The 13160-nt window shown below is 45.6% G+C and overlaps 1 protein-coding gene, 1 long non-coding RNA gene and 1 pseudogene across 4 annotated transcripts in view; 1 reads left to right on the top strand and 2 right to left on the bottom strand.

The window, feature by feature from the left end:
* ANTXR1 (ANTXR cell adhesion molecule 1) overlaps positions 1-13160 on the top strand; it is a 248285-nt gene that overhangs the window by 159288 nt on the left and 75837 nt on the right. For all 3 annotated transcript variants that reach the window (XM_035001390.1, XM_035001391.1, XM_035001389.1), the window contains exon 17: positions 9919-9999. In XM_035001390.1, the coding sequence (XP_034857281.1) occupies positions 9919-9999 (81 nt within the window). The remainder of the gene's footprint in view (positions 1-9918; positions 10000-13160) is intronic.
* The window catches only part of LOC118008025, a 213313-nt gene that overhangs the window by 130135 nt on the left and 70018 nt on the right, over positions 1-13160 (bottom strand). The window contains exon 3 of the long non-coding RNA XR_004678538.1: positions 12333-12457. This is a non-coding gene — a long non-coding RNA (uncharacterized LOC118008025). The remainder of the gene's footprint in view (positions 1-12332; positions 12458-13160) is intronic.
* On the bottom strand, positions 3788-4624 carry LOC118008023 (annotated as a pseudogene).

Raw genomic sequence — 13160 nt, 5'->3', positions numbered from 1 at the left:
TAACCCCAGAAGTAACCCCAGAAGGACTAGGAGTCAAGAGCCTGGGGTAGTAACCCCAGAAGATGACTGTAAATTTCTCCAATAGCTCACGACTTCATTGGCAGGCAGTTCCACTATCTCACAAAAATGGCAGCATTCTCCTTGAAGCCTTACCTCTCTTCCTCTTGCCGTAACACAAGCCCATTCCTCTTTATCCAACTCTCCTGCCAGCCTTTCAGGGGTTGGCCATGCAGCTAGGACTCACTCTTCCTGGCTGTGAGCAAAACCCCTTTTTATCCTCCACTATCTTTCTTCCCCTCCACAGCTCCAGAACATAAACCTCTTTGGCTTCTTAGGAAGTGTAAGCCATAGAAGGTAGTTAATGCTTCCTGAAGGCTTCTCTTCTCTTCCTCTTGTTCTTCCACTACCTCTATACTCCAAACAGAAACTGGCCCAATTCCAAGGCCGCAAGTGAAAGACCCCAGGTTAAGAGCCAGGTCTCATCACATATCTGCACGCATGCACCCACACAGCCTTACCCCTCTTACAATGAAAGCGAAAATAATACTCATCATTCACTAAGTTATTTGCTCATCTTAGAGCAGCCCTTGTCCTATGAAATCAATAGAAATAACCATTTTGAACAATGGAGTGAAATGTCGCTGGTGGTTTTCTCTTCTCAGCCAAGCTAGCTCATGTTCACACTAACGGCACTGTATTTTCATTTTGGTTTGCTGTGCTTAAAGCAAGGAGATTCTTTTTCAAGATAAGTTCCCCCCCCACCCCGCCCCCTCGGGGCAATAGCTTGACTTCTGGAAAGATGTGGGCGAAACGTAGCTTGCTTGCCTAACAGCTGTTTGCTTCTAATTATTTTCTCACGCAGAACATGCAGTGGCGTGCATGCGTGTGCAGACAGGAAGGAGCCAAGCAGAGTCTCCGAGATGAACAAGAAAGGGAATTTTCTATTACGTCGTTTTTAGGAATCTGTACCTTGTGATTAACACGACATACTTGGTTATAGCCAGGTTTTCATTTCTGTAATCTTGGATTTGGAAACAACGCTAATTCGGTTTGAAGAACCCAATTTCTGCTCAAGAGCATGTTATTCCTCTGCTAACTTGTGGTTTAGGACTGAGATTTATGAAATAAATAGGGATAGAGAACGACTAGATTTAAAAATATAAAAACATTCCCAACACCCACTTGGAATTAGTTCAGTTCAACAAGTCGTGCTGGGTACTGCCAGATACTGAGCATACGGAGGTTCTCAAGCCTGGGTGAGTAGCAGAGTTATCCTGAGAGCTTCAAAAATACAGATTCCCAGGCGTAATGACTTAGCATCTCACAAAAGGCTTTCAAAGGCACACGGGCCATCACCACTTGCTCACTTTTTCTCATCCAGTGAAACTCCTTCCCCCTCCCCCCATGCCTCCTTTTTAACATCCAAACTCCCTAAGCCATACCCCTCTGTTGCCCCCAGTTACTCTTCCCTCCACAGCCCCTGCTCTCGGGCCTCCTCCTTAGTCATTGTGTTCACCTGCTGGTTCTCATAGTATGGTCCCTAGACCAGCAGCAGCAACATCCCCCAGGAACTTACTAGAAATGCACATTCTCAGGCCCAACCCAGATCTACTAAATCAATGACTTTGGGGGTGGGGCCCAGCAATCTGGAATTGAACAAGCCCGGTTAAGAAATTGTCACCGAAGGTTCCAGCTGGGCTTCCATAAGAGGCTCCCTGAGGGCAGGAATCTTGGCACTTGGCTAAGAGACATGACCACACCTCAGTGATTTGCCAGAAGTCTCAGCCTCCAGTCTGCCTCCTGCTGGTGGGGCAGCTCAAGCGAACGCCTGCTCAGCTTACTCTATACAATAGCCCGCCGGTGTGATTGCTCATGCTTGAGTCTTCTCCCCACCAGATTGGACCCCTGGAGGCACCAGTTATGCTTACCTCATATTTAGCCTCTGCTAAAAAGCACAGTGCCTGGCCCAGCGTAGGGACTCCAGCGTCTCTTGTTAAAGAGCTGACACATAGGATTAATTATTAATGCTGCTGGTTAGACTATCTCCTGCGACACACACCGATCACTTTGGCACCGTCAGTCCAAAGAAGGTGACATTCTTCTTGCCATCTCCTTGAGGAGAGGAGAGAAAAAGAAGTCATCTTATGTGTTCCCGGGCCAGGTGGTCGAGGGAACGGCAGGAACAAGGAGGTTTCAGAATAGAAGCCCAGAAAGGAATTCAAAAGTAAAATTGTCTATCTTTCCAGAAGAAGGGCAGACTTGCTACCAGAACTTCCGCATTCATACTGTTGAACCAGTTTCATGCTCCGTGATGAGCCCCATCTTAGCCACAGCACCTATAGACATCACTGGGCCTTGGAAAAACATTTAGCCTCACATAGGACCATAAACTCTGCTTCCCTTTCCTGAGCCCTCTCAATGGATTTGTCATGGTCTTGGTGGGAAACAGAAGCACACTCAAGAGGGTTGAACTTCTGGCGAGGGCAGAGTTAAGGGAACTCACAGAGATGGCCAGGCGTACAGGGACTAGCAACAGTGGGAGCAGGTGCACCCCTGGGCCTAAAGGACAAGGAGGAGAGATGGTGTCATTGGAGCCGGTGGCCAGAAGGGGCCATCCACTGGGAGCTGTGGCCATAGAGAGGGAATCAGCAATCTAAATCTGCCCTACCACCTGTTTTTATATGGCCCACAAACTAAGAGTGGTTTTCCTTATTTTTAAATGGTTATGTAAGTTCTTATATAATATCCTAGAGTTTGTCTCTTGAGCTAGAAAGCCTAGAATATTTACTCTTTGGCCCTTTACGGAAAGTGTTTGCAGATCCCTATCCTATAAGAACACAGCCACTGAAGAGGGCAGGGGGTCAGGGAGGAAACGGAATGAATGCCCCCACCTCTCCCTCATCTTGCCCTCATCTCCTCCGGTACCACCTACTAGCCAAACTGAAGGAAACCAGATGATGTTATCTGTAGAGGTCAGGCTTCTAGGGCATAGAGCTGGGAAGGCAGAGAAAGGCAGAGGATGGGGGGCAGGCAGCTCAAGGAGAGTGACCAGTCTACTCTCTGCCCCCCACTATAAATAGGGACAATACTCCCACCTAGTGCAAAACTTTTAAGAGACACTGGGAAGACTCTTAGTTCCCCCAATGAAAGTAGTCAGAATCATATACATCTTTAAATGTATTGCATTTGACTCACTCTTTTCATCATCTTATGAAATAGATATGAGGAGCAGAGAAGCAGGTGACTGCTTTTGCTATGCAAACCCAGTGGGGACTCAGCAAGAGAAGAAGTCCACAATGGGCTTCTCTCCACCATTCCCCAGTCTAATTTAGGGCACTGACCACAGCAGCCACACTTCACCCTTTCCTCATTCCAGGTTCATGACCAGGAAATTTTCCGATATTTGGCCTTAATTTGCCTGTGCTCAGCTTTCACCCCCTAGATTGACAGCACCCCATGCTTCTCATTAAATTGGGACTGACTATTTCAGACAAGTTAAGTAATGCCCAGATAGATGGCCTCCAGAGAGATTAAAACCAGGACAGTTTTCAGGTTTGCTGGAAGGCTTGCAGCCTTTAGAGAAACCATTTTCTCCCTTTCCAATAGCTCCTCCACATGACTGGAAATGACAGAAATGATAGCCAAAGGACAAAAGCCAGACCCTGGATGGCCAGGCAGACCGGCTGTTCTTTGCAAGAGAGCCAGACGGTGAAGGGGCAGAGTCAGCCCGTACTACTCGCAGGGCCTGGGAGGGGGTGGTCTTCTGTTCTGTTCATTTTCTGTCAGGTCAGCCTTCATCCCTGGCTTAAAGCACCTTGACCTTGTAATCAAGCAGCATTTAGTCATGAAACTGTACTGGATGGAGCTGTATGTAGCCCAGGAAGACACAGCGAAGCCTAAGTGTTGTCAGATGGGCTGCTGATGTTGAACAGACTTTTTTTGTCCCTCTCTGGCTACTTTTTATAATAACTCCACACTTTTTTTTTTAATTGACGGCACTAGTTTATTTCCCTCTTAAAAGTCCAACTGCAACCAAATGAGGTGAACACAACCTCAAGATTTTATTGTCTTCATAATATTAGCAAAATATGAAGTTTAGAACTGGATCACTTGCCCCTTTCTCTTCTTATCTCCTCCCAGTCCAAAATGCTTGCATCTCTTAATAGCCAGCATTCTCTTAGATCTGCAATTGGGCTCAACACATTCAAGCCTCGGCACAATCTTTGTAGTTTTAGCCTTTTTCCAGAAAATTGGCTTAGTCTGCCCACCATAGCCACTCTGCTTCCTGTCATAATGCAGCTTTCCCTGGGCATAAAGAGAATCTTTGCCCTTCTTGTACTGTGTCACTTTGTGGGGCTGGTGCTTGCCACACTTCTTGCAGAAAGTCCGGCGGGTTTAGGAACATTCACCATGTTTGCGAGAGCGCTGTTGGCACGGAAAGAAAGAGGCCAGGCTCCAAGCTTTTTTAAAACAATGACCAAAATTCAAAAACAGCAAAGCAAAAAGTATCCTTTGTGAGTGTGTGCGACTGTGCGTGTGTGTGTGTGTGTGTGTGTGTGAGAAAGAGAGTGTTTCCAACATTATTCATTCATTTATTTCATTTGAGGAGAAGCATGGGTCACAATATTTACCATATATTCTAAGGTGTAAGAATTCCAGTGTTAGTCTATAACAGCCCTATCGTTGGACTACCCTCAAAATTCTCAACCTCTGACTAATTTCCAAGCGCTAAGGCAGACAAACCAGAAGAGAAGACACAGCTGTTGCTTGGCCAAAATTTTAAAAAGGAGAGAAAAGGAAGCTCAGCCACAAACCCCAGGCACCGGGATGCTCGGAATGACGGTTGCATAAACATTCCCGGCCCTGTCTTGTTGTTTAGGAAGAAACAAAAACTAGAGTTGACATAGAGCTCCCAGTTTGCATGCCTTTGTGGATTTGAAGGTTGTCTGAGCCTGAGGAATAGTTTGGGAGGCTGGAATTGGTAAATTTCTCATTTTACAGTCAAGATGTGTCAACTTCCTATGAAAGAAAGCTATACTTAAATGTCAGCTCATATATTCTGACAGAGGGTCCTGAGGGTAATGGGAAGATCTCTGTTTCAGCTTCCCAGCAGCAGTTGGGTGTTTCTTCCAGGGAGGGACCAGTGTCTTGAAATGCATCCTATGGACAGGCCTGTGTATGATGGACACCCAAATCCGAGATAAACAGTAGAATCAACTCAAAGGCCCCTTCCTCCCCAGACTTTGGGTAAAGCCCAGGGACTGGTTGGAAAAAATCCCCTGAGGCCTTTCACGCCCCAAAGGGATATTATTAATAACCTCATTAGCTGTTGTCTTGAAATGACAGGCTTCTGCCCGCATTCAGAAAAATAAAAGCTCCAACAGCCTTTGTTACGCACTTCTCCTTGACCTCGGAGAGCAATTTTTTTATCCTCTTCTTGGTTATAAACACACTTATTCTAAAACTTACTCCAGCTCTTGCATAAAAGCTACCTGCTGTAGGAGCAGAACAAGGTGTTGGAAGTGTCAATTACCCAGATGGTTTCCTATGCCCCAGAGGTGGGACTTTGGGCTCATCTGTGGGACCACCAGAACTCAGAACCCGGGGAGTATGATTAGGACTAATTAACTAGTCTCACCTTGGCCAGAGGAGCCCAAGGACAGCAACTCACCCAGATGAAGCCCTCCCCTGGGTGAGACACATACCGTAAGTCGGGCCCAATTCCAAAGGCTTTCCATGCACTCGCTCCTTTATTTCTCACATCAACCCTCAGAAGTAGAAATTCCTACTACCCCCATTTACAGAGGGAAAAACTAAGGCACAGAGAGGTTAGATAACTTGCCTAAATTCATACTGCTAGTAAGATGTTTCTTGGTTTATTTTATTAACGGCAAAGCATCCATTCGAGCTAGCAATGAAACCCGCTATTAATCAAACAGGAGAGAGGACTGAGAGCCTGGAGGTAAAAGACCAATTAGGAAACTGTTCACAGGATGAGTGACAGATGACAAGGGCCTGGGCCAAGGGAGTAGCCATGGAGACTGTGGGGCAGAGTGGGCAGAAAGCTGTGACAGGAGAGCTGTGACAGAGAGAATGTCCACGGGACACGGTTCAAGTTGGATAGGAGGAGTTGGCCGAGGGAGAGGATATGACAATGATTCTCTGGTGTCCAGCTTGCCCAGGGAGATATCGGAGGTGCCAGGAACCAAGCAGGGTATGCAAAAAGGGGAACGGGTTTGCGAAAGATCGTTCAGTTTTCTTTTCTTTTTTTTAAAGATTTTATTTATTTATTTGAGAGAGAATGAGAGAGAGCACATGAGAGGGGGGAGGGTCAGAGGGAGAAGCAGACTCCGAGCCAAGCAGGGAGCCCAATGCGGGACTCGATCCAGGGACTCCAGGATCACGACCTGAGCCGAAGGCAGTCGCTTAACCGACTGAGCCACCCAGGCACCCAATCGTTCAGTTTTCAATACCCATGCTACATCTGCATTACAACTAAGATTTGGTAGGTAATTGGATCTGGAATTTAAGAGAGGACTAAGCTGAAGGTAGAATTTGTGAGCCATCAGCAGACAGATGGAAGCTGACCCCAGAGACTTGGTGAGAGGCCCCCAAGTGGGAGCACTCAGCCTGAAGGAGCGGCTGGGAGAGAGCTGAGGGGAGCACCAGGTAGAGGCTGAAAAGGACTAAGCCGAGAGGTAGGAAGGAGCACTGAGGCCAAGGGAGAGTGTGCAGAAGGGAGAGGCCCAGTGCATCAGATCTCAGAATTGAGTAAAATGAGGCCCAGCAGTGGCCAAGGCATTTGGCACTTGGGATCCGTGGGTGGCCTGAGCAGGTGCAGCTTTGGTGGAGTGTTGTGGCCACCAAACATTGCCAGAGAGGCCAGACAATGGCGGGCTGGAGGGTGATGAGAAGGGTGGCCCAAAGGAAGGGGGGAAGGGGGTGGAGGAGCAGAGAATGGAGGACTGGTAAAGTTCACATTATTGGATTCTTACACTCTGTATTACGTTCTTTTATGTCTTTCTACAGAGCCTCCCAGATGATCATTTTAACAACTTTCCCATGATCATAGATAACCTCGTTTCTGTGAGACGAGTATCTATTCCAGTATCTAACTGTAGGCCTTGTAACAAGCTTATACGGTAGATGGTACCATTGTGGTCCATTTTAAAGATGAGAAAGGTGAGGCTTAGGGAGACGAACCAGCTTGCCTGAGGCTGCAGACCCAGAATACAAACTCAGGCTGCTGAATCTTCCCTTTGTGCTTAAGTATCACACTGGGACCCACTGCCACCAGAAAACCTGACTTACTACCGATTCTCGCGGTATGACACATCTAGGTAGTCTCTGCTCTTTTGCTCTGCGTGTAGCTTTAGCTTTAAGTTTCTGCAAATATTCCTCCAGCCCCATCTTATTGCTCCTTGTGTGTGAAGCAGTTGAGTGATTAGCACACAGAACGCTGTGGGTGGGCTGATTTGCAAAGACAAATACTGGGCGTCCCCCAAAATAGGGAAAGAAAAGAGGCATTCGTCCAGGAAACCCACCTGGTTTTATCCTGAAATATAAATGCTTATCCCAAGGAACCTTAAAGGAAAACATTTAACTGATGATTGAAATGGTTTAACACAGAAAACCATGCTGAACACAGCAGCAGTCCCATCCAGCTTTCTAAAGTCATTTCAGAATATTTTTAGAGGCTTCGTAAATACCTTGCCAAAAGAGATGAGAAACATGACACTTAGCGAGACAAAATTTAACCCACAAGAACTTGTGCAAGAGTTGATAGAGGTTCAAGAACAGATTTTTTTTTTATTTGAATATAACCCACCAGAAAACAATGTCAGAATGTGAAGTCTTCAGGATGATATTCTTAAATTGGTGTTTCCGCTATAAAAGCTTTGTGTCAAGCAACTTGAAGGGCTCTGGACTTCCCCAGCCTTTCGAAACCATCCTGTAGAGACCTCTTCCAGCTGACAGCCTTCAAACAGGCCTCACTGACACCCCAGTAGGAAGTACAGTTGGGCCCAGTATATACCTACGTGTGCGTTGTGTGCTCACACAAACACCCACCGGTACACACACCCAGACACATTTAACTGATACGAATTTGTCACAAAACAATAGTTATCTTCACCACGTGCAAGTGACTCAAGTATTTTCTTTCCTCTTCTATTTTATTTCTTAAACTTTCTGGTCCTAATACACAAAATTGTTTCATGAGGGCTTGAAGAGTTGCAACCAAGGGTTTAGAAACCCTATTATAAAGGATGTAAGTTCAAGTACTCCAGCCAGAAGGCACGCATGAGGAAGAATCTATGGTTGGTATAATAGAAAATACATGAGCTTTGGAATTACACAGCCATGGGGTCCAATCGCACCTCTCCAATTTACAAGCTGTGTGCCTAGGCAAATTAGTTGTTAGTCTGACCTTCCGTTTCCTCTCCATAATTCTTTTGGACTTTGGCAGAAGACCCTTGTGAAAGCACCTAGCCCAGCAATTAGAAGCACTGAATTCAGTCATTCATCCAACTAATATTTACTGAGCACGAGATGCTCTGCTAGGGCTGGGTGGACAGCAATTGACAAACCCAGTGACACTGCTGCTTTCATGGAGTTGCCATTCTGGTTGGCAGAGACAGACAATAGGCAAATAAACATAGAATATGTCAGGGATTAATAAGGGCTCTGTTAGTTTCCTATTGCTGCTGTAACAAGCTACCACTAACTTCGTAACTTAACACAGATGTATTATTTTACAGTTCTGGAGGTCAGAAGCCCAAAATCGGTCTCACTGGGCTAAAATCAAGGCGAGGCCAGGGCTGCATCTCTTTTGGAGGCTCTGGGAGAGAATCCGTCTCCTTGTCTTTTTGAGAGTCTAGAGGCTACCCACACTCATTGGTTTCTGGCCCCCTTTCCTCTCCAAAGCAACCGTGAGTTGAACCTTTCTCACAGGTATCACTCTGACTCTCCATCTGTTGACACAACTTCTCTGATCCTGACCCTCCTGCTCTATTAAGGATCCACACGGTTACATTGGGTCCACCTGTATAATCCAGGATAATCTCCCCACCTCAAGATCCTTAACTTAATCACATTTGCAAAGTCCTTTCTGCCCTGGAAGGTAATATATTAAGGGTTAATAGCGCAAAGCTAAATAAATGTCATTATTTCCTTTTAGTATTTACAGCAGGGGAAATCAGCCTCATTCAGCACGGCTAGGGAACGAGAATGGCCAGAGGCAGTAGACTCCCGTCACCACACACTGAAAACTTCAGCACTCACAGACCCACTCTTCTCAGATTCAACCCATTACCTACACCTCCAAAGGGGTTGTGATTTGGGGCAATGTGGGATGTTTGGTCATCTGTCCCTCGAGCCTGGGATCCCTGAGCAAGTCATAGGTGCTGAGTGAGCCTAGGGGACAACCAGGGATCTGCATCCCCGGGGACTTTCATTGATCTTGCTCCACTGACAATTCTGTATAGTAATTTTCCTGAATTTGTCATCATTGCTTCATTTGTGAACTCTGGACATTAAGTGGGCAGAAGAAACTTCAGTGAAAGTTGAAAAGTTAGACTTGTGGTGTGAGGATATGCCCAGAAACATGGTAAAAGCAAAAATTGAGAGCCTAAATGAGCTTCTCTGTGTTTGCAAGTTTGGGGCTGCCCCCAAGTCTCAGGTGTATGTACCCCGCATGAGTGTCAGAACCTTCTGTTATGGGTCTCTTCTCCTCCTACGTTCCTGCAGGCCCCTGAACTTAGGGCCTGGAGAGTCACTTAGCCTGTTACAACTACATTGCTGGTGGTATGTTGTTCACATGACTGAAGAAGCATGGAAAGTTCTACATGTCTGTGCTGGCCACTGCTCTGGTTTCATTTGTAATCTTGGTGCATTTGTTTTTGTTTTTGTCTTTTTCAGGGAAAACTGGATGCCTTGTGGGTCTTACTAAGGAAAGGATATGATCGTGTGTCTGTGATGCGTCCACAGCCAGGAGACACGGTAGGATTCATTAATGGTGTCACACACACATTGTTTTTCTCTCTCCCTCTGACTTCGTTGCACTGGAATAACTCCAGATATATCCAGCTGTTATTTTATTTTGTGAGAAATCAGATAGTAATTTTAAAAACTCTAGTTTCTATAAGACCTCGAGTGTTGACCTGTTTTTTCTAGAAAGGATCTTGACAGAAATAAGTTGAGTTAAACTTCCTAGGACTTGAGCTTCTTAATTTATGGGTACAGTGAGTGAAAGAGGCCTAGACTGTGCCAGGAGAGAGGCCTGCTGCTCTCCAACAGCCGTGGCCAGTGATGACCAGTGATGACCAACAAGATGCCAGAGCCACAAGATGGGGTGAGGAAATGGGGGCCACAGAAAACTCCCACCATCTTCCAGCAGATATTGGACCCAGTTGTTTAAGACCTCAGGAGGGCCTTCTGCCCTGGTGAGGATTTGCCCTAAAATGGTCAGGGCCAAGCTTGGAATGTCTCCAACTAAGAGGACGAAGAAAGGGAAGAGCCAGCAGAGACCCTTAGAAACCATCTGGCTCATCTTCATTGTATCAATGAGAAAATGGAGGACAAGAGAAGCTGAGTAACTTGTTCTGTTCACATAGTAACAATGCTCGAAACAACTCCAGTTCTGCCGAAATCACACTATTGCTCTGTCTTCTTGTAAGAACTCGTCTCTCGTCCCTAGATTTTATAACAAAGCTTGGCACCAACTTCTCCCTCAACTATCAGCAAATTACATCTTCCATCCACTACTCTGGTATCAGACACATTAACCCAAAAGCAAATAAAGGTGTCTGACTTGGAACTCCTTTCAGATTAGGTAAAGAACTTCCTTCTTGGTGGGAAAACTCCAGGCAAGTTACTTAACCTCTCTGAACTTCATCTTTATAAAGTAGATGATACTTTGGCTGGTTGGGGAAGGTATTGTTTGTAAAGAATTTGGTCCAGTGGTGAACACATAGTATGCTCAATCAATGGCAAATATAATTGTGATTATTTACTTTGTGTTTTTCTACTATCTGCGAAGGGCTGATGCAGAAATTCAAAGCATATTGCAATTGATGTGTATCAGGTGCACCCACTTGTTTACCCTCCTCACTCTTTGACACAGCACAACTCATAAAATGCAAGAGCACAGCCTATATGCACCTGGTGACAATGGGTGGTTTGTGGCTGAGGGGGTTTGGTCTAAAGTTTCATAGCAGGGGCAATTAGCTGTTCCTGGCTGTGGCAGGGACAGCAGGCAAGTATGATGTGAAAGAAACCAGGACATATAAATGCGGAGCTGACTTGGCTCTCGTGGCACATGGAATTTGTAGTTTAGCTGTGAAAGTCCATAAGAACACACTGTGATGGCAAATGTTAAAGTACAAACTCTACAGTTAACAGAAATGAGCCTAGGCCGTAAACTTTGTAAACTCAGGGTGGTTATTTGGCCTTATTAATTATACATCTGTTTTCTGTGGAAAATGAAGTTTTTTTAGCATGCATGAGACTCAGCTAACAGATTAAGAAAAAAAACAGTAAGATACCTAAACTCAGTTTCAGCAGTACTATTTTTTGTGACAGAATATGCTGGTCTTGACAAGCCCGTTTTCTGCAGAGCACCTGGAAACATCTCTGCTAAGATTTATTAACATTCCATCCCCCACTGACTGGTTTGGCAGAAACAAATTCATAAGCTGAGTCAACCTGAGAAGTCGTAGGCGATAGTGTCATGGATAAGATACAAGAACCAACACTGCTTGTCATGAAAAGGCCAAAGGGATAAATCCAACAACCATGGAATGCAAACTGATGGAATGTCCTCTAATGAATCACACCTAGACTGAATCTCCTAGTTGCGAATTTTGAATGGAAGTTTGCATTAACATTTGAAGATGTGCTCTACTCTTCTGAGAAACACAGTACCGCCTTAAAGTTTCATTCTCCGATCACACAAAATAATAGATTGGAAGTACAGAAGGTCTAAGAGTTAGGATACATTTGACCATATTCTCAGAGATGTCCCAAAGGGATTATTGTCCCGCCTACTTTAAATGGGCTTCCTTTATAGAAATTCTGATAAAATTTTAAGGCACACGGGAGAAACAGATGCCGAGAATTGTGTCCTTATAGTCATGACCATGGCCCCAGACATCTTGATGTACACATGGGTTACCTGAGAAAGGCCAGAGAATAGGTAGGAAGAGCACTTCACAGCTGCCTTGTGGCGACTCAGGAAAGAGTTCCAGGGGAGGGAGGACATGTTTGTCTACATGCTTATTCCTTTTTGTTTTTGCATAACTTCAGGAGACTCGCTACAGATCTGCATCACTTACCCGGTGATGACTCTGTCAGAATTCCTTAGCACTGATTTATGGGGCTGACCACATTTTCCATAAACTCAAAATGACTACATCCAGGCATGTGCTCGTGAACAAGAGTCACAGGTTCTGGATTTTTCCTTTAAAACAAAAACAAAAACAAACATCACCTAATTACATTCTCCATCACATTCTGAATTGTTTCAAACACATGTTGACCTCACAGAAACCTGGGAGTTCTTCCTTCTCCGTTCCTGTCTGCCCCATCCTCCCCACAGTTAACCCACCCCAGCCCTGCAGATGCAGACAGGGGCCCACCAACAGAGCCTTTGAGGCTGCCTGCCCAAAGGGTTGAGTGCCTCCAGCCTCCACCGCAGAGTTGAGGAGCCTGCAGAGGCCCAAGCCCAGAGCCACACCCTTCCCTGGGACTGGCGCCCACCACCTCAGAGCTGTCCAAGCCCCAGGTCAGGGAAAACATGAATGGGACCACAGGAGACAAGAGCTTCCAGTCTGCCACCACCCTGGGGTGGGCTCACAGTCCTATTGTTCCTTGGTACCAACCAGGAAAGCCCTGGGCCAATATATAAGAGAAAGTGCCAGAAGAAACCACTTAAGTAACAAACCAGCAACACATCTGATCCTAAAATATAAAAGAGTTCACTAAGCATATGATACCCTTTGCTGAAACCATCCCCCTGCCTCCAATATATAGCTATGCTCTGCTTTTTCTAAAACACATATCTCAGCGTGACATTCTGAGGCTTCAGACTTGCAAAGACCGGGAAAAAGCCCCCCAGAATAGCTTGATTTAGAAAGAACCCCCTAATTTTAAATGCAGGGATA

The sequence above is a fragment of the Mirounga leonina genome, unplaced genomic scaffold, assembly GCF_011800145.1.
Source record: "Mirounga leonina isolate KUSES-001 unplaced genomic scaffold, KU_Mleo_1.0 Mir_125, whole genome shotgun sequence".
NCBI lineage: Eukaryota > Metazoa > Chordata > Mammalia > Carnivora > Phocidae > Mirounga > Mirounga leonina.
Note: the sequence above shows the minus strand (reverse complement) of the source record. Positions and strands in the feature narration are given on the sequence as shown.